General features: G+C 60.0%; 3 protein-coding genes across 3 annotated transcripts; all 3 read right to left on the reverse strand.

The window, feature by feature from the left end:
- Positions 1–3780: 3780 nt before the first annotated feature.
- Positions 3781–6152, reverse strand: LOC135314018 (PHD finger protein 7-like). Its single transcript, XM_064455688.1, has 8 exons — positions 6110–6152; positions 5686–5777; positions 5505–5606; positions 5106–5230; positions 4606–4875; positions 4257–4370; positions 3995–4113; positions 3781–3887 (listed from the first exon to the last, which is right to left on the reverse strand). The coding sequence occupies exons 1-8, from the start codon at positions 6150–6152 to the stop codon at positions 3781–3783; spliced, it is 972 nt and encodes a 323-aa protein (XP_064311758.1).
- A 782-nt stretch (positions 6153–6934) lies between these two features.
- LOC135314019 (PHD finger protein 7-like) lies at positions 6935–12304 on the reverse strand. Its single transcript, XM_064455689.1, has 10 exons — positions 12262–12304; positions 11838–11929; positions 11657–11758; positions 11258–11382; positions 10758–11027; positions 10409–10522; positions 10147–10265; positions 9396–9957; positions 8397–8595; positions 6935–7000 (listed from the first exon to the last, which is right to left on the reverse strand). The coding sequence occupies exons 1-10, from the start codon at positions 12302–12304 to the stop codon at positions 6935–6937; spliced, it is 1692 nt and encodes a 563-aa protein (XP_064311759.1).
- A 2823-nt stretch (positions 12305–15127) lies between these two features.
- LOC135314020 (PHD finger protein 7-like) lies at positions 15128–18423 on the reverse strand. Its single transcript, XM_064455690.1, has 9 exons — positions 18414–18423; positions 17990–18081; positions 17809–17910; positions 17410–17534; positions 16910–17179; positions 16561–16674; positions 16299–16417; positions 15517–16109; positions 15128–15259 (listed from the first exon to the last, which is right to left on the reverse strand). Exons 1-9 carry the CDS (start codon positions 18421–18423, stop codon positions 15128–15130), a joined length of 1557 nt encoding a protein of 518 aa, XP_064311760.1.
- Between the last annotated feature and the right edge of the window lie 1187 nt (positions 18424–19610).

The raw sequence follows: 19610 nt of genomic DNA on the forward strand, positions 1-19610 counted from the left end.
GGCACACATCAACAGTGAGCGTTTGGAGAGTCCTTGTCCCAGCAGCACTGGGGTGTCTCCTGCAAACGCTCCCCTGCTGGCTCTGAGGCAGAAGCAAGACGCGGGTGAGCTTGCAGCACAGGCCCAGAGCCCCAAGGTGTGGGGCCCCCCTCCTCCCTCGGCAGCCCTGTGCAAGCGCTGTCACTCCCCTACCCTCTCCTCACCTCACCAGGTCACACTGACGCACGGCTGGTGCCCAGCGTTCCTTTATGTGGGCTTGGCCCCGCGGCTTACAGTGGCCGCTGTGACATCAGCACCGCTGGCCTGCGCGCGCCCCCAGTGCGGGCAGGGACGCCCTCGGCCACCTGCCACCCACTGTGAGACGGCCCCCGCCTCACAGGGCTGGGTGTGAAGTGCCAAGGCGGGGGGCCCGAGCCCTCGGCACCCACGTAACCGGGGCGGCTGCTCCTGCAGCATGCGCAGAGTCAAACGCCAGGTCCCCTGGCGCAGCCGTCACGTACGGCACTGTTGGCCAAACGGTGCTGTTCAGGCAGTGTGACTCCAAGGCCAAGGAAAATCTCTGCTCCTGTCCCCGGCATGGGGAGCGCTGCCAGCAGGTCGCGGAAGGTGATCTTTCCCCTCTGTGCCGCACGGGTAAGGCTGCATCTGCAGTACCATGGCCGGTTCTGGGCTCCCTGGTACCGGGGAGAGAAGTGAGCCTTGAGCCTGGCCTGGGCTCACCCATCCCATCCACTCAGAAGTGGCGGGTGGTCGGGGCACAGCACGGGAGCTCAGCATGGCGCCTAAGCGTCGCAGGTGGCCCAACGTCTTTCTCCTGAAGTCCTTAGTGCTTTGGTGACGTGGTGCCCCTGGAACAAAAAGCCGTGCGGGACCACGAGCTGGGGAGTCATGGCAGAAATGGCCTTTTTCCATGGCAATAAACTGCCTTTCAGAGTCGGTGGGGGCCTTTTTCCCTAGCGCGGTAGGAAGCTGCAAGTGGCTGTGGGGCAGCTTTGGAGGCGGTGGGTGGGAGCATTGATTTGTTGGAGGGCAGAAAGGCTCTACAGAGGGGTCTGGGCAGGCTGGATTGATGGGCCGAGGTTTGTCAAGCGTTGGAACAGGCTGCCCAGGGAAGCGGTTGAGGTGCCATCCCTGGACGTATTGAAAAGACGTGTAGCCGTGGCACTTAGGGACGTGGTTTAGTGGTGGACTTGGCAGTGTTAGGTTACCAGTTGGACTCGGTGATCTTAAGGGTCTTTTCCAGCCTAAATGATTCTAGTTCCCATTCAATTATTGCTTCATCACCCTTTGATTACCATTTGATTTTTATTCAATCATCGATTAATTACCGTTTGAGCGTTGCTGAAAACCCTTTTTGTTAACCCCACGACAAACGACTTCTCTGAATAATGCACCTGCGACACCAGGACGAAAACCAGACGGTGTCTCAGGCACAACCAGAGTAGGAAAAAAGGAATGCGAAATCCAGTGTTGGAGCATCCACGTCCGAAATGCAACTCAGGGCCGAGACAGAAACCAGAAAGCCCCAGAAGCCCTTCTACAATAGTAGCTGGCTGACACTGCTGAGAGTGACTAGAGGCTTCCCAGGCTGCCTCCTTCAGCTCCTGCTTTTCAAGTGTCCTCAGCCATCCCCTTCTACCAGCCACCTTCCAAGCCAAATTCTGGTGCTCAGCGTTTCCTCCTCCCCAGGCTTTCTGAGATTTTGCTCAGCCTTCTGACGCCAGGGCATTACAGAGCTCCGTTGGCTAGATGCCAAGAGAGGTGAACGGTGCCAGGGAGCAAGCACCTCCGTTCAGAGCGAGGTTGTGCATGACCAGAGCTCTTTGGCCAGCTCCCTTTGAGCCCCATTGCTCAGGAGCGCCTCGGAGCTCACAGCGCAATCCCCCTGAAGAGTGCTGCCTGCTCTGGCCGCGTCTAGAGCTCACACCTTCCCAGTCACAGCACTCAAGACTAGAAGGACAAAGTGCTGCCACCGAGTTCTCTTATGGACCCTCTGCACCTCCATTCCTTCTGCATTGCCTCTTTATTGGCAGAACAGCCCACCAGGGCTCCCAGGTTCCCCTGCCTTCCTCCGAGAGGACAGCCGCTCCCTACTTTAAGGAATCAACTTTCATGCTGCATTAAGGCCTGTCAGGAAGGCACTTCACGCACACACCATGAGACCAGACACACACACCACGAAGAGCAGAGGGTTGTTCAAATCTGTACAGCCACCCCACGGGATTTCCTTTGCGCTTTGGTCACCGTTAGTCTTTGACTCAGCCTTCTAGCTCTCCGCCAGCTTCCGCAGAGCTGTTCGGCAGTCGCTCTGTAACCAAAGCTGTTCTCCTTCTTGCAGTAGAAAGGCACTTGCTGGTCTCCAACAGAAGGGAAATCCTTGCGGATGATTGCCATTTCCAGGCCCCTTGTTACCCTCCCGTAGAGCACATGTGATTTTTTTGCTCTGGAGGGCATACGGCGGGACTCAAGCCCTCAGTAACAGGTACTGCTCTGACTCTGCTGAGCTCTGTGGAGTAAAGTCCTTCCCAGGCGTTTGCGATCTCTCCTAAAAATGACTTCTTGGCTTATACTGCAAGAAGGAAGCCTTCAGTTGGTACAGTAGCAATCGTGTTGGGGAACAGGACCCAGAACTGGGGAGCGCCCTTAGGCGACTGTATGAACAGAGTCTACGGAAGCTTTTGTGTCACAAATAGGGATGTGACACTGAACTGAACTCTTAAAGAAAAGTAGCTTTGCCACTTTGCCACAATTCTCCCTAACCTAGGCAAGGAGGATAGGAAATTGGTTACAGGCTTGTCCAGAAGGAAACAAAGTTGAAGCGTGTCAAAAGTCGCTGGGACCAGGACAGGTGATTTTGGTGGGCGAGCCATGAGGGCTGCGCCGGGTGGGCAGGGGCAGCACCCATTGCCAGGAGATGGCAGCAGCGGCACCAACTGGGCCGTGCAGGCCACACTCCTGGGGACAGGGACAGAGGCCCAGAGACAGAGGGGGTTTGGGGGTGGGTGTGAACTTCCCCCGGGGAAACTGAGCAAGATGTGGTGCCAGCAAGGCACGAAGCAGAGGGCCACGGCGCTGGGCAGCCGGCCCAGGCCAGCCCGCAAGGAGGGATGTCTGGGGAAGGTGCTGCCTACACGCAGGGAGAAGAGAACCCTCCGTGCCCAGCCCCTAATGCTGCCCCTCCAGAAAGGGAGAGGAGGAGGAAGCCGACAAACGAGTGTGGGATATCCCAGTGCAGAGACTAACAGCTCTCTTTGTTGTGCGGGGGGCGGGGTGTGGATCAGGGCCAGCACTTGAGGACGGTGCACGGCTGGTCCTGCAGCAGCGTCCAGGCTGGCTGTAGGGAGTTTGGGCCCACCGTTGCAATCGGGAATGGTCTCGCATGCGGTCGGGCCCAGGGATGCTGGAGCAGCTGCTGCCCTCAGCTCTGGGGAACCGCGGGAGGGCCCTGGTGCTGCCTGGCTACCGGTGGTGGGGCTGCTGGTCTCTGGTGCCAGAAGGCCATGGGGCAGCCCCACTGCTGCCTGGCTGGAGGTGCAGCTCTCATCACTCGGTGCTGGCGTGTGACTGCTGTTACAGTGTCTTCTGGGCCGGCGAGGGAGTTTGGGCCCGACGTTGCAATCGGGAATGGTCTCGCGCCCGCTGGGGCCCAGGGTAGCTGGAGCGGCGGCTGCTCTCAGGCACTGGGCAGCCGTAGGAGTGCCCCAATGCCACCTGGCTACCAGTGGTGGGGCTGCTGGTCTCAGGTGCCATGGAGGTGACTGGCTGGAGGTGGTGGGGCCGTTAAGCACCAAGCTGGCACTGGAGGCTGTAAGGGGAAGCTGGAAGGTCAAGGGCACGGCTCCACCAGACCTGGGGCAGGATAGGCCAGTGCGGTGCCTCCAGGCCTCCTGGAGCAGAGAGGCCAGATCTGGCAAGCCCAGCACGGGCAGCTGCTACCAGGCCTTGCCTGGCCCCTGGCCCCAGCCCAGGGGCACCCGCGTGCTTTGCCTCTTACCGGTGCCCAGTCCAGCACAGCCGTCGCACTCCCAGCTGGCCGTGCTGTTCCTCAGGTAGGAGCAGCGTTTGTGAGTGCCCTCAGCAGCGCAGGAGCAGCACAGGAGCAGTTGCCAGGGCCTGAGGAAGCAAACGGGTTCATGGCTGTGAGGACGAAGTGACCGTGGCACAGGATTGCGCGGCAGAGCTCTCGATCTTAGCCCTTCCCCTTTGAGAGGCAGAGACCCTGTGCAGAGCCCTGGGGTGCAGCTTTGGCAACTTACCCCTCTTCCTCTGCCCGCTCCCTGCCTGCTGGACAAAGGCACTCACTGGCATCACAGCGTCTGTGCCTCTCATATAATTGCTCATAGGCACCATTGTCTTCCCACGACAGTCCCCTTCTGGTGGAGGAAGGGAAAATTGATGAGCCCCTGCAGCTGGGCAAAAGGCAGGTGCAGGGCGTCCCTGCTCTTCTTTCCCTCCCTGCCGTGTTTCCAAGTCCTCCGTGAAGCTGAAGGCCAGACTCACAGTACAGTGGAGAGCCAGGACTGCTGGGACAGGCCCTGGCATGGCATGGCATGGCACAGTGCTCGCACCCTCCTGCCTTGTGAGCTGGGAATAATAAAAACCAACCTCTTTGGGATTTGGATCCCCATGGTGAGCATTTCCATCAGAAATCGATACTCATTTTGACAATGCGGGCAGCAGAAGCCGTAGAAGCCAGCATGACTGGCATGAACCTGGATGCATCCCCTGTGGAACCAGGCGTGTTTGCACGCTGGGCACACCATGGTGCCGAAGGACTTTCTGTCCCCCACAGGGTCCAGGCAGATGAGGCAGGTGGTGGTCTCCTCCGGAGCCGCCTCCACTGCCTGCTCTGGGCGGTGCTCCCAGCAGAAGGACCTGGGGGAAGAGGAAAGGGATGGGCGAGCTGTGGAGTGCTGGGCCCTACCCCAGTGGGAGCAAGGAGGGGAGAAGAGGCATGAAGGAACCCCAGGCATTGCCCGGCTCTGGCTCTGCATGTGGCCGGCTGCTGGGATCTGCCACTGTGGATTCCTTTCTATCTTGGCTTACAGTGGCAGGCAAGCGACTGAAGGTGAGGAGCCTCCCCCATGCAGCCTGGCTGCCCTTACCTGTAGAGCCCAAAGAACTGGGTGATGCATCCACCCTCCACAGCACAGGGGAGATGGAAGCTGCGGTCGCAGCCCATCTCCCGGCAAGTGATGGTGGCCCCGCTGTCACCACAGACAAAGCAGTCCTGGAAAGAGCACAGCAGCCCCCATCAGCGGCAGCCTCAGGGCCTCCACAGCCCGACCCACACCTCCGGGCAGGGCGCAGGATGCGGCCGCTGCTGGGTCACACCCCGCAGAGCCGCCTGGCGGTCAAGGCTCCTGTGCGGGAGCCTCTGTGGACCTGCTGGGAGCAAGACTTTTGTCCCAGAGCGGCTTGAAGGGATTTCTTTCTTGGGGTCTGGGCTAAGCTCCGGCAAACCTCTCCTGGCACAAATCTCCCTGTTCTTGTCAGGTCCTCACCTTCTGCGCTGCCCGGGCGATTGTGCGTTGAATATCCTCAGGCAGAAATCCCACGAGTCCTACTTCCTTGACCCGTTGCTGAAAAAGCTCGTTGGCAAAATACTGCAGAAGAGAGAAGAGGAGAAATCTCTGCTGTCTGACTGTCTGTCGGAAAGCTGGAGGGGGCTCCAGAGGAACTCACCAGGCAAAACACATGGGCACAGACTCCTTGCTTCTCCAGTTTGGGCCCACAGACATCCGGGTCAGCCTCTGCCCGGAGACACAGCATGCATGCTGGAGGGGAGAGAGCAAATGCCAGCGGGAACGAGCACCTGTGCGTGGCCGGGGGAAGTGTCCCTGAGGATTGCTGCCAAGGGCCTGCTCCATCCCTGCCTAGCTGGCTGATGGGCAGGGCTGGAGGCCTTGGAGAGGAAGGGGCCGTTGCAGGCGTGGGGCTCTCAGCGGGTGCCCAGTGCCCAGCCTGGTCCCTGCTTGCTGAGGAAAGGAGGGGCCTTTTCCTGGGGCAGATGGGGAGCTCCTGCCTCCCCCTGCCACCGCTCTTGGCCCCATGCTGAACACCCTGACAACCCCTCTGCCAGGCTGTGCAAGGGATACTTTGCTCTCACCCTGCTCCATGGAGTCGGTGGCCTTCCGCTTCCTTGCGGACATGGCACACATCAACAGTGAGCGTTTGGAGAGTCCTTGTCCCAGCAGCGCTGGGGTGTCTCCTGCAAACGCTCCCCTGCTGGCTCTGAGGCAGAAGCAAGACGCGGGTGAGCTTGCAGCACAGGCCCAGAGCCCCAAGGTGTGGGGCCCCCCTCCTCCCTCGGCAGCCCTGCGCAAGCGCTGTCACTCCCCTACCCTCTCCTCACCTCACCAGGTCACACTGACGCACGGCTGGTGCCCAGCGTTCCTTTATGTGGGCTTGGCCCCGCGGCTTACAGTGGCCGCTGTGACATCAGCACCGCTGGCCTGCGCGCGCCCCCAGTGCGGGCAGGTACGCCCTCGGCCACCTGCCACCCACTGTGAGACGGCCCCCGCCTCACAGGGCTGGGTGTGAAGTGCCAAGGCGGGGGGCCCGAGCCCTCGGCACCCACGTAACCGGGGCGGCTGCTCCTGCAGCATGCGCAGAGTCAAACGCCAGGTCCCCTGGGGCAGCCGTCGCGTACAGCACTGTTGGCCAAACGGTGCTGTTCAGGCAGTGTGACTCCAAGGCCAAGGAAAATCTCTGCTCCTGTCCCCGGCATGGGGAGCGCTGCCAGCAGGTCGCGGAAGGTGATCCTTCCCCTCTGTGCCGCACGGGTAAGGCTGCATCTGCAGTACCACGGCCGGTTCTGGGCTCCCTGGTACCGGGGAGAGAAGTGAGCCTTGAGCCTGGCCTGGGCTCACCCATCCCATCCACCCAGAAGTGGCGGGTGGTCGGGGCACAGCACGGGAGCTCAGCATGGCGCCTAAGCGTCGCAGGTGGCCCAACGTCTTTCTCCTGAAGTCCTTAGTGCTTTGGTGACGTGGTGCCCCTGGAACAAAAAGGCGTGCGGGACCACGAGCTGGGGAGTCATGGCAGAAATGGCCTTTTTCCATGGCAATAAACTGCCTTTCAGAGTCGGTGGGGGCCTTTTTCCCTAGCGCGGTAGGAAGCTGCAAGTGGCTGTGGGGCAGCTTTGGAGGCGGTGGGTGGGAGCATTGATTTGTTGGAGGGCAGAAAGGCTCTACAGAGGGGTCTGGGCAGGCTGGATTGATGGGCCGAGGTTTGTCAAGCGTTGGAACAGGCTGCCCAGGGAAGCGGTTGAGGTGCCATCCCTGGACGTATTGAAAAGACGTGTAGCCGTGGCACTTAGGGACGTGGTTTAGTGGTGGACTTGGCAGTGTTAGGTTACCAGTTGGACTCGGTGATCTTAAGGGTCTTTTCCAGCCTAAATGATTCTAGTTCCCATTCAATTATTGCTTCATCACCCTTTGATTACCATTTGATTTTTATTCAATCATTGATTAATTACCGTTTGAGCGTTGCTGAAAACCCTTTTTGTTAACCCCACGACAAACGACTTCTCTGAATAATGCACCTGCGACACCAGGACGAAAACCAGACGGTGTCTCAGGCACAACCAGAGTAGGAAAAAAGGAATGCGAAATCCAGTGTTGGAGCATCCACGTCCGAAATGCAACTCAGGGCCGAGACAGAAACCAGAAAGCCCCAGAAGCCCTTCTACAATAGTAGCTGGCTGACACTGCTGAGAGTGACTAGAGGCTTCCCAGGCTGCCTCCTTCAGCTCCTGCTTTTCAAGTGTCCTCAGCCATCCCCTTCTACCAGCCACCTTCCAAGCCAAATTCTGGTGCTCAGCGTTTCCTCCTCCCCAGGCTTTCTGAGATTTTGCTCGGCCTTCTGACGCCAGGGCATTACAGAGCTCCGTTGGCTAGATGCCAAGAGAGGTGAACGGTGCCAGGGAGCAAGCACCTCCGTTCAGAGCGAGGTTGTGCATGACCAGAGCTCTTTGGCCAGCTCCCTTTGAGCCCCATTGCTCAGGAGCGCCTCGGAGCTCACAGCGCAATCCCCCTGAAGAGTGCTGCCTGCTCTGGCCGCGTCTAGAGCTCACACCTTCCCAGTCACAGCACTCAAGACTAGAAGGACAAAGTGCTGCCACCGAGTTCTCTTATGGACCCTCTGCACCTCCATTCCTTCTGCATTGCCTCTTTATTGGCAGAACAGCCCACCAGGGCTCCCAGGTTCCCCTGCCTTCCTCCGAGAGGACAGCCGCTCCCTACTTTAAGGAATCAACTTTCATGCTGCATTAAGGCCTGTCAGGAAGGCACTTCACGCACACACCATGAGACCAGACACACACACCACGAAGAGCAGAGGGTTGTTCAAATCTGTACAGCCACCCCACGGGATTTCCTTTGCGCTTTGGTCACCGTTAGTCTTTGACTCAGCCTTCTAGCTCTCCGCCAGCTTCCGCAGAGCTGTTCGGCAGTCGCTCTGTAACCAAAGCTGTTCTCCTTCTTGCAGTAGAAAGGCACTTGCTGGTCTCCAACAGAAGGGAAATCCTTGCGGATGATTGCCATTTCCAGGCCCCTTGTTACCCTCCCGTAGAGCACATGTGATTTTTTTGCTCTGGAGGGCATACGGCGGGACTCAAGCCCTCAGTAACAGGTACTGCTCTGACTCTGCTGAGCTCTGTGGAGTAAAGTCCTTACCAGGCGTTTGCGATCTCTCCTAAAAATGACTTCTTGGCTTATACTGCAAGAAGGAAGCCTTCAGTTGGTACAGTAGCAATCGTGTTGGGGAACAGGACCCAGAACTGGGGAGCGCCCTTAGGCGACTGTATGAACAGAGTCTACAGAAGCTTTTGTGTCACAAATAGGGATGTGACACTGAACTGAACTCTTAAAGAAAAGTAGCTTTGCCACTTTGCCACAATTCTCCCTAACCTAGGCAAGGAGGATAGGAAATTGGTTACAGGCTTGTCCAGAAGGAAACAAAGTTGAAGCGTGTCAAAAGTCGCTGGGACCAGGACAGGTGATTTTGGTGGGCGAGCCATGAGGGCTGCGCCGGGTGGGCAGGGGCAGCACCCATTGCCAGGAGATGGCAGCAGCGGCACCAACTGGGCCGTGCAGGCCACACTCCTGGGGACAGGGACAGAGGCCCAGAGACAGAGGGGGTTTGGGGGTGGGTGTGAACTTCCCCCGGGGAAACTGAGCAAGATGTGGTGCCAGCAAGGCACGAAGCAGAGGGCCACGGCGCTGGGCAGCCGGCCCAGGCCAGCCCGCAAGGAGGGATGTCTGGGGAAGGTGCTGCCTACACGCAGGGAGAAGAGAACCCTCCGTGCCCAGCCCCTAATGCTGCCCCTCCAGAAAGGGAGAGGAGGAGGAAGCCGACAAACGAGTGTGGGATATCCCAGTGCAGAGACTAACAGCTCTCTTTGTTGTGCGGGGGGCGGGGTGTGGATCAGGGCCAGCACTTGAGGACGGTGCACGCCTGGTCCTGCAGCAGCGTCCAGGCTGGCTGTAGGGAGTTTGGGCCCACCGTTGCAATCGGGAATGGTCTCGCATGCGGTCGGGCCCAGGGATGCTGGAGCAGCTGCTGCCCTCAGCTCTGGGGAACCGCGGGAGGGCCCTGGTGCTGCCTGGCTACCGGTGGTGGGGCTGCTGGTCTCTGGTGCCAGAAGGCCATGGGGCAGCCCCACTGCTGCCTGGCTGGAGGTGCAGCTCTCATCACTCGGTGCTGGCGTGTGACTGCTGTTACAGTGTCTTCTGGGCCGGCGAGGGAGTTTGGGCCCGACGTTGCAATCGGGAATGGTCTCGCGCCCGCTGGGGCCCAGGGTAGCTGGAGCGGCGGCTGCTCTCAGGCACTGGGCAGCCGTAGGAGTGCCCCAATGCCACCTGGCTACCAGTGGTGGGGCTGCTGGTCTCAGGTGCCATGGAGGTGACTGGCTGGAGGTGGTGGGGCCGTTAAGCACCAAGCTGGCACTGGAGGCTGTAAGGGGAAGCTGGAAGGTCAAGGGCACGGCTCCACCAGACCTGGGGCAGGATAGGCCAGTGCGGTGCCTCCAGGCCTCCTGGAGCAGAGAGGCCAGATCTGGCAAGCCCAGCACGGGCAGCTGCTACCAGGCCTTGCCTGGCCCCTGGCCCCAGCCCAGGGGCACCCGCGTGCTTTGCCTCTTACCGGTGCCCAGTCCAGCACAGCCGTCGCACTCCCAGCTGGCCGTGCTGTTCCTCAGGTAGGAGCAGCGTTTGTGAGTGCCCTCAGCAGCGCAGGAGCAGCACAGGAGCAGTTGCCAGGGCCTGAGGAAGCAAACGGGTTCATGGCTGTGAGGACGAAGTGACCGTGGCACAGGATTGCGCGGCAGAGCTCTCGATCTTAGCCCTTCCCCTTTGAGAGGCAGAGACCCTGTGCAGAGCCCTGGGGTGCAGCTTTGGCAACTTACCCCTCTTCCTCTGCCCGCTCCCTGCCTGCTGGACAAAGGCACTCACTGGCATCACAGCGTCTGTGCCTCTCATATAATTGCTCATAGGCACCATTGTCTTCCCACGACAGTCCCCTTCTGGTGGAGGAAGGGAAAATTGATGAGCCCCTGCAGCTGGGCAAAAGGCAGGTGCAGGGCGTCCCTGCTCTTCTTTCCCTCCCTGCCGTGTTTCCAAGTCCTCCGTGAAGCTGAAGGCCAGACTCACAGTACAGTGGAGAGCCAGGACTGCTGGGACAGGCCCTGGCATGGCATGGCATGGCACAGTGCTCGCACCCTCCTGCCTTGTGAGCTGGGAATAATAAAAACCAACCTCTTTGGGATTTGGATCCCCATGGTGAGCATTTCCATCAGAAATCGATACTCATTTTGACAATGCGGGCAGCAGAAGCCGTAGAAGCCAGCATGACTGGCATGAACCTGGATGCATCCCCTGTGGAACCAGGCGTGTTTGCACGCTGGGCACACCATGGTGCCGAAGGACTTTCTGTCCCCCACAGGGTCCAGGCAGATGAGGCAGGTGGTGGTCTCCTCCGGAGCCGCCTCCACTGCCTGCTCTGGGCGGTGCTCCCAGCAGAAGGACCTGGGGGAAGAGGAAAGGGATGGGCGAGCTGTGGAGTGCTGGGCCCTACCCCAGTGGGAGCAAGGAGGGGAGAAGAGGCATGAAGGAACCCCAGGCATTGCCCGGCTCTGGCTCTGCATGTGGCCGGCTGCTGGCATCTGCCACTGTGGATTCCTTTCTATCTTGGCTTACAGTGGCAGGCAAGCGACTGAAGGTGAGGAGCCTCCCCCATGCAGCCTGGCTGCCCTTACCTGTAGAGCCCAAAGAACTGGGTGATGCATCCACCCTCCACAGCACAGGGGAGATGGAAGCTGCGGTCGCAGCCCATCTCCCGGCAAGTGATGGTGGCCCCGCTGTCACCACAGACAAAGCAGTCCTGGAAAGAGCACAGCAGCCCCCATCAGCGGCAGCCTCAGGGCCTCCACAGCCCGACCCACACCTCCGGGCAGGGCGCAGGATGCGGCCGCTGCTGGGTCACACCCCGCAGAGCCGCCTGGCGGTCAAGGCTCCTGTGCGGGAGCCTCTGTGGACCTGCTGGGAGCAAGACTTTTGTCCCAGAGCGGCTTGAAGGGATTTCTTTCTTGGGGTCTGGGCTAAGCTCCGGCAAACCTCTCCTGGCACAAATCTCCCTGTTCTTGTCAGGTCCTCACCTTCTGCGCTGCCCGGGCGATTGTGCGTTGAATATCCTCAGGCAGAAATCCCACGAGTCCTACTTCCTTGACCCGTTGCTGAAAAAGCTCGTTGGCAAAATACTGCAGAAGAGAGAAGAGGAGAAATCTCTGCTGTCTGACTGCCTGTCGGAAAGCTGGAGGGGGCTCCAGAGGAACTCACCAGGCAAAACGCATGGGCACAGACTCCTTGCTTCTCCAGTTTGGGCCCACAGACATCCGGGTCAGCCTCTGCCCGGAGACACAGCATGCATGCTGGAGGGGAGAGAGCAAATGCCAGCGGGAACGAGCACCTGTGCGTGGCCGGGGGAAGTGTCCCTGAGGATTGCTGCCAAGGGCCTGCTCCATCCCTGCCTAGCTGGCTGATGGGCAGGGCTGGAGGCCTTGGAGAGGAAGGGGCCGTTGCAGGCGTGGGGCTCTCAGCGGGTGCCCAGTGCCCAGCCTGGTCCCTGCTTGCTGAGGAAAGGAGGGGCCTTTTCCTGGGGCAGATGGGGAGCTCCTGCCTCCCCCTGCCACCGCTCTTGGCCCCATGCTGACCACCCTGACAACCCCTCTGCCAGGCTGTGCAAGGGATACTTTGCTCTCACCCTGCTCCATGGAGTCGGTGGCCTTCCGCTTCCTTGCGGACATGGCACACATCAACAGTGAGCGTTTGGAGAGTCCTTGTCCCAGCAGCACTGGGGTGTCTCCTGCAAACGCTCCCCTGCTGGCTCTGAGGCAGAAGCAAGACGCGGGTGAGCTTGCAGCACAGGCCCAGAGCCCCAAGGTGTGGGGCCCCCCTCCTCCCTCGGCAGCCCTGCGCAAGCGCTGTCACTCCCCTACCCTCTCCTCACCTCACCAGGTCACACTGACGCACGGCTGGTGCCCAGCGTTCCTTTATGTGGGCTTGGCCCCGCGGCTTACAGTGGCCGCTGTGACATCAGCACTGCTGGCCTGCGCGCGCCCCCAGTGCGGGCAGGGACGCCCTCGGCCACCTGCCACCCACTGTGAGACGGCCCCCGCCTCACAGGGCTGGGTGTGAAGTGCCAAGGCGGGGGGCCCGAGCCCTCGGCACCCACGTAACCGGGGCGGCTGCTCCTGCAGCATGCGCAGAGTCAAACGCCAGGTCCCCTGGCGCAGCCGTCACGTACGGCACTGTTGGCCAAACGGTGCTGTTCAGGCAGTGTGACTCCAAGGCCAAGGAAAATCTCTGCTCCTGTCCCCGGCATGGGGAGCGCTGCCAGCAGGTCGCGGAAGGTGATCTTTCCCCTCTGTGCCGCACGGGTAAGGCTGCATCTGCAGTACCATGGCCGGTTCTGGGCTCCCTGGTACCGGGGAGAGAAGTGAGCCTTGAGCCTGGCCTGGGCTCACCCATCCCATCCACTCAGAAGTGGCGGGTGGTCGGGGCACAGCACGGGAGCTCAGCATGGCGCCTAAGCGTCGCAGGTGGCCCAACGTCTTTCTCCTGAAGTCCTTAGTGCTTTGGTGACGTGGTGCCCCTGGAACAAAAAGGCGTGCGGGACCACGAGCTGGGGAGTCATGGCAGAAATGGCCTTTTTCCATGGCAATAAACTGCCTTTCAGAGTCGGTGGGGGCCTTTTTCCCTAGCGCGGTAGGAAGCTGCAAGTGGCTGTGGGGCAGCTTTGGAGGCGGTGGGTGGGAGCATTGATTTGTTGGAGGGCAGAAAGGCTCTACAGAGGGGTCTGGGCAGGCTGGATTGATGGGCCGAGGTTTGTCAAGCGTTGGAACAGGCTGCCCAGGGAAGCGGTTGAGGTGCCATCCCTGGACGTATTGAAAAGACGTGTAGCCGTGGCACTTAGGGACGTGGTTTAGTGGTGGACTTGGCAGTGTTAGGTTACCAGTTGGACTCGGTGATCTTAAGGGTCTTTTCCAGCCTAAATGATTCTAGTTCCCATTCAATTATTGCTTCATCACCCTTTGATTACCATTTGATTTTTATTCAATCATTGATTAATTACCGTTTGAGCGTTGCTGAAAACCCTTTTTGTTAACCCCACGACAAACGACTTCTCTGAATAATGCACCTGCGACACCAGGACGAAAACCAGACGGTGTCTCAGGCACAACCAGAGTAGGAAAAAAGGAATGCGAAATCCAGTGTTGGAGCATCCACGTCCGAAATGCAACTCAGGGCCGAGACAGAAACCAGAAAGCCCCAGAAGCCCTTCTACAATAGTAGCTGGCTGACACTGCTGAGAGTGACTAGAGGCTTCCCAGGCTGCCTCCTTCAGCTCCTGCTTTTCAAGTGTCCTCAGCCATCCCCTTCTACCAGCCACCTTCCAAGCCAAATTCTGGTGCTCAGCGTTTCCTCCTCCCCAGGCTTTCTGAGATTTTGCTCGGCCTTCTGACGCCAGGGCATTACAGAGCTCCGTTGGCTAGATGCCAAGAGAGGTGAACGGTGCCAGGGAGCAAGCACCTCCGTTCAGAGCGAGGTTGTGCATGACCAGAGCTCTTTGGCCAGCTCCCTTTGAGCCCCATTGCTCAGGAGCGCCTCGGAGCTCACAGCGCAATCCCCCTGAAGAGTGCTGCCTGCTCTGGCCGCGTCTAGAGCTCACACCTTCCCAGTCACAGCACTCAAGACTAGAAGGACAAAGTGCTGCCACCGAGTTCTCTTATGGACCCTCTGCACCTCCATTCCTTCTGCATTGCCTCTTTATTGGCAGAACAGCCCACCAGGGCTCCCAGGTTCCCCTGCCTTCCTCCGAGAGGACAGCCGCTCCCTACTTTAAGGAATCAACTTTCATGCTGCATTAAGGCCTGTCAGGAAGGCACTTCACGCACACACCATGAGACCAGACACACACACCACGAAGAGCAGAGGGTTGTTCAAATCTGTACAGCCACCCCACGGGATTTCCTTTGTGCTTTGGTCACCGTTAGTCTTTGACTCAGCCTTCTAGCTCTCCGCCAGCTTCCGCAGAGCTGTTCGGCAGTCGCTCTGTAACCAAAGCTGTTCTCCTTCTTGCAGTAGAAAGGCACTTGCTGGTCTCCAACAGAAGGGAAATCCTTGCGGATGATTGCCATTTCCAGGCCCCTTGTTACCCTCCCGTAGAGCACATGTGATTTTTTTGCTCTGGAGGGCATACGGCGGGACTCAAGCCCTCAGTAACAGGTACTGCTCTGACTCTGCTGAGCTCTGTGGAGTAAAGTCCTTACCAGGCGTTTGCGATCTCTCCTAAAAATGACTTCTTGGCTTATACTGCAAGAAGGAAGCCTTCAGTTGGTACAGTAGCAATCGTGTTGGGGAACAGGACCCAGAAGTGGGGAGTGCCCTTAGGCGACTGTATGAACAGAGTCTACGGAAGCTTTTGTGTCACAAATAGGGATGTGACACTGAACTGAACTCTTAAAGAAAAGTAGCTTTGCCACTTTGCCACAATTCTCCCTAACCTAGGCAAGGAGGATAGGAAATTGTTTACAGGCTTGTCCAGAAGGAAACAAAGTTGAAGCGTGTCAAAAGTCGCTGGGACCAGGACAGGTGATTTTGGTGGGCGAGCCATGAGGGCTGCGCCGGGTGGGCAGGGGCAGCACCCATTGCCAGGAGATGGCAGCAGCGGCACCAACTGGGCCGTGCAGGCCACACTCCTGGGGACAGGGACAGAGGCCCAGAGACAGAGGGGGTTTGGGGGTGGGTGTGAACTTCCCCCGGGGAAACTGAGCAAGATGTGGTGCCAGCAAGGCACGAAGCAGAGGGCCACGGCGCTGGGCAGCCGGCCCAGGCCAGCCCGCAAGGAGGGATGTCTGGGGAAGGTGCTGCCTACACGCAGGGAGAAGAGAACCCTCCGTGCCCAGCCCCTAATGCTGCCCCTCCAGAAAGGGAGAGGAGGAGGAAGCCGACAAACGAGTGTGGGATATCCCAGTGCAGAGACTAACAGCTCTCTTTGTTGTGCGGGGGGCGGGGTGTGGATCAGGGCCAGCACTTGAGGACGGTGCACGGCTGGTCCTGCAGCAGCGTCCAGGCTGGCTGTAGGGAGTTTGGGCCCACCGTTGCAATCGGGAATGGTCTCGCATGCGGTCGGGCCCAGGGATGCTGGAGCAGCTGCTGCCCTCAGCTCTGGGGAACCGCGGGAGGGCCCTGGTGCTGCCTGGCTACCGGTGGTGGGGCTGCTGGTCTCTGGTGCCAGAAGGCCATGGGGCAGCCCCACTGCTGCCTGGCTGGAGGTGCAGCTCTCATCACTCGGTGCTGGCGTGTGACTGCTGTTACAGTGTCTTCTGGGCCGGCGAGGGAGTTTGGGCCCGACGTTGCAATCGGGAATGGTCTCGCGCCCGCTGGGGCCCAGGGTAGCTGGAGCGGCGGCTGCTCTCAGGCACTGGGCAGCCGTAGGAGTGCCCCAATGCCACCTGGCTACCAGTGGTGGGGCTGCTGGTCTCAGGTGCCATGGAGGTGACTGGCTGGAGGTGGTGGGGCCGTTAAGCACCAAGCTGGCACTGGAGGCTGTAAGGGGAAGCTGGAAGGTCAAGGGCACGGCTCCACCAGACCTGGGGCAGGATAGGCCAGTGCGGTGCCTCCAGGCCTCCTGGAGCAGAGAGGCCAGATCTGGCAAGCCCAGCACGGGCAGCTGCTACCAGGCCTTGCCTGGCCCCTGGCCCCAGCCCAGGGGCACCCGCGTGCTTTGCCTCTTACCGGTGCCCAGTCCAGCACAGCCGTCGCACTCCCAGCTGGCCGTGCTGTTCCTCAGGTAGGAGCAGCGTTTGTGAGTGCCCTCAGCAGCGCAGGAGCAGCACAGGAGCAGTTGCCAGGGCCTGAGGAAGCAAACGGGTTCATGGCTGTGAGGACGAAGTGACCGTGGCACAGGATTGCGCGGCAGAGCTCTCGATCTTAGCCCTTCCCCTTTGAGAGACAGAGACCCTGTGCAGAGCCCTGGGGTGCAGCTTTGGCAACTTACCCCTCTTCCTCTGCCCGCTCCCTGCCTGCTGGACAAAGGCACTCACTGGCATCACAGCGTCTGTGCCTCTCATATAATTGCTCATAGGCACCATTGTCTTCCCACGACAGTCCCCTTCTGGTGGAGGAAGGGAAAATTGATGAGCCCCTGCAGCTGGGCAAAAGGCAGGTGCAGGGCGTCCCTGCTCTTCTTTCCCTCCCTGCCGTGTTTCCAAGTCCTCCGTGAAGCTGAAGGCCAGACTCACAGTACAGTGGAGAGCCAGGACTGCTGGGACAGGCCCTGGCATGGCATGGCATGGCACAGTGCTCGCACCCTCCTGCCTTGTGAGCTGGGAATAATAAAAACCAACCTCTTTGGGATTTGGATCCCCATGGTGAGCATTTCCATCAGAAATCGATACTCATTTTGACAATGCGGGCAGCAGAAGCCGTAGAAGCCAGCATGACTGGCATGAACCTGGATGCATCCCCTGTGGAACCAGGCGTGTTTGCACGCTGGGCACACCATGGTGCCGAAGGACTTTCTGTCCCCCACAGGGTCCAGGCAGATGAGGCAGGTGGTGGTCTCCTCCGGAGCCGCCTCCACTGCCTGCTCTGGGCGGTGCTCCCAGCAGAAGGACCTGGGGGAAGAGGAAAGGGATGGGCGAGCTGTGGAGTGCTGGGCCCTACCCCAGTGGGAGCAAGGAGGGGAGAAGAGGCATGAAGGAACCCCAGGCATTGCCCGGCTCTGGCTCTGCATGTGGCCGGCTGCTGGCATCTGCCACTGTGGATTCCTTTCTATCTTGGCTTACAGTGGCAGGCAAGCGACTGAAGGTGAGGAGCCTCCCCCATGCAGCCTGGCTGCCCTTACCTGTAGAGCCCAAAGAACTGGGTGATGCATCCACCCTCCACAGCACAGGGGAGATGGAAGCTGCGGTCGCAGCCCATCTCCCGGCAAGTGATGGTGGCCCCGCTGTCACCACAGACAAAGCAGTCCTGGAAAGAGCACAGCAGCCCCCATCAGCGGCAGCCTCAGGGCCTCCACAGCCCGACCCACACCTCCGGGCAGGGCGCAGGATGCGGCCGCTGCTGGGTCACACCCCGCAGAGCCGCCTGGCGGTCAAGGCTCCTGTGCGGGAGCCTCTGTGGACCTGCTGGGAGCAAGACTTTTGTCCCAGAGCGGCTTGAAGGGATTTCTTTCTTGGGGTCTGGGCTAAGCTCCGGCAAACCTCTCCTGGCACAAATCTCCCTGTTCTTGTCAGGTCCTCACCTTCTGCGCTGCCCGGGCGATTGTGCGTTGAATATCCTCAGGCAGAAATCCCACGAGTCCTACTTCCTTGACCCGTTGCTGAAAAAGCTCGTTGGCAAAATACTGCAGAAGAGAGAAGAGGAGAAATCTCTGCTGTCTGACTGTCTGTCGGAAAGCTGGAGGGGGCTCCAGAGGAACTCACCAGGCAAAACACATGGGCACAGACTCCTTGCTTCTCCAGTTTGGGCCCACAGACATCCGGGTCAGCCTCTGCCCGGAGACACAGCATGCATGCTGGAGGGGAGAGAGCAAATGCCAGCGGGAACGAGCACCTGTGCGTGGCCGGGGGAAGTGTCCCTGAGGATTGCTGCCAAGGGCCTGCTCCATCCCCGCCTAGCTGGCTGATGGGCAGGGCTGGAGGCCTTGGAGAGGAAGGGGCCGTTGCAGGCGTGGGGCTCTCAGCGGGTGCCCAGTGCCCAGCCTGGTCCCTGCTTGCTGAGGAAAGGAGGGGCCTTTTCCTGGGGCAGATGGGGAGCTCCTGCCTCCCCCTGCCACCGCTCTTGGCCCCATGCTGACCACCCTGACAACCCCTCTGCCAGGCTGTGCAAGGGATACTTTGCTCTCACCCTGCTCCATGGAGTCGGTGGCCTTCCGCTTCCTTGTGGACATGGCACACATCAACAGTGAGCGTTTGGAGAGTCCTTGTCCCAGCAGCGCTGGGGTGTCTCCTGCAAACGCTCCCCTGCTGGCTCTGAGGCAGAAGCAAGACGCGGGTGAGCTTGCAGCACAGGCCCAGAGCCCCAAGGTGTGGGGCCCCCCTCCTCCCTCGGCAGCCCTGTGCAAGCGCTGTCACTCCCCTACCCTCTCCTCACCTCACCAGGTCACACTGACGCACGGCTGGTGCCCAGCGTTCCTTTATGTGGGCTTGGCCCCGCGGCTTACAGTGGCCGCTGTGACATCAGCACCGCTGGCCTGCGCGCGCCCCCAGTGCGGGCAGGGACGCCCTCGGCCACCTGCCACCCACTGTGAGACGGCCCCCGCCTCACAGGGCTGGGTGTGAAGTGCCAAGGCGGGGGGCCCGAGCCCTCGGCACCCACGTAACCGGGGCGGCTGCTCCTGCAGCATGCGCAGAGTCAAACGCCAGGTCCCCTGGCGCAGCCGTCATGTACGGCACAGTTGGCCAAACGGTGCTGTTCAGGCAGTGTGACTCCAAGGCCAAGGAAAATCTCTGCTCCTGTCCCCGGCATGGGGAGCGCTGCCAGCAGGTCGCGGAAGGTGATCCTTCCCCTCTGTGCCGCACGGGTAAGGCTGCATCTGCAGTACCATGGCCGGTTCTGGGCTCCCTGGTACCGGGGAGAGAAGTGAGCCTTGAGCCTGGCCTGGGCTCACCCATCCCATCCACTCAGAAGTGGCGGGTGGTCGGGGCACAGCACGGGAGCTCAGCATGGCGCCTAAGCGTCGCAGGTGGCCCAACGTCTTTCTCCTGAAGTCCTTAGTGCTTTGGTGACGTGGTGCCCCTGGAACAAAAAGGCGTGCGGGACCACGAGCTGGGGAGTCATGGCAGAAATGGCCTTTTTCCATGGCAATAAACTGCCTTTCAGAGTCGGTGGGGGCCTTTTTCCCTAGCGCGGTAGGAAGCTGCAAGTGGCTGTGGGGCAGCTTTGGAGGCGGTGGGTGGGAGCATTGATTTGTTGGAGGGCAGAAAGGCTCTACAGAGGGGTCTGGGCAGGCTGGATTGATGGGCCGAGGTTTGTCAAGCGTTGGAACAGGCTGCCCAGGGAAGCGGTTGAGGTGCCATCCCTGGACGTATTGAAAAGACGTGT

This window comes from Phalacrocorax carbo, chromosome 6, assembly GCF_963921805.1.
Source record: "Phalacrocorax carbo chromosome 6, bPhaCar2.1, whole genome shotgun sequence".
Lineage (NCBI taxonomy): Eukaryota > Metazoa > Chordata > Aves > Suliformes > Phalacrocoracidae > Phalacrocorax > Phalacrocorax carbo.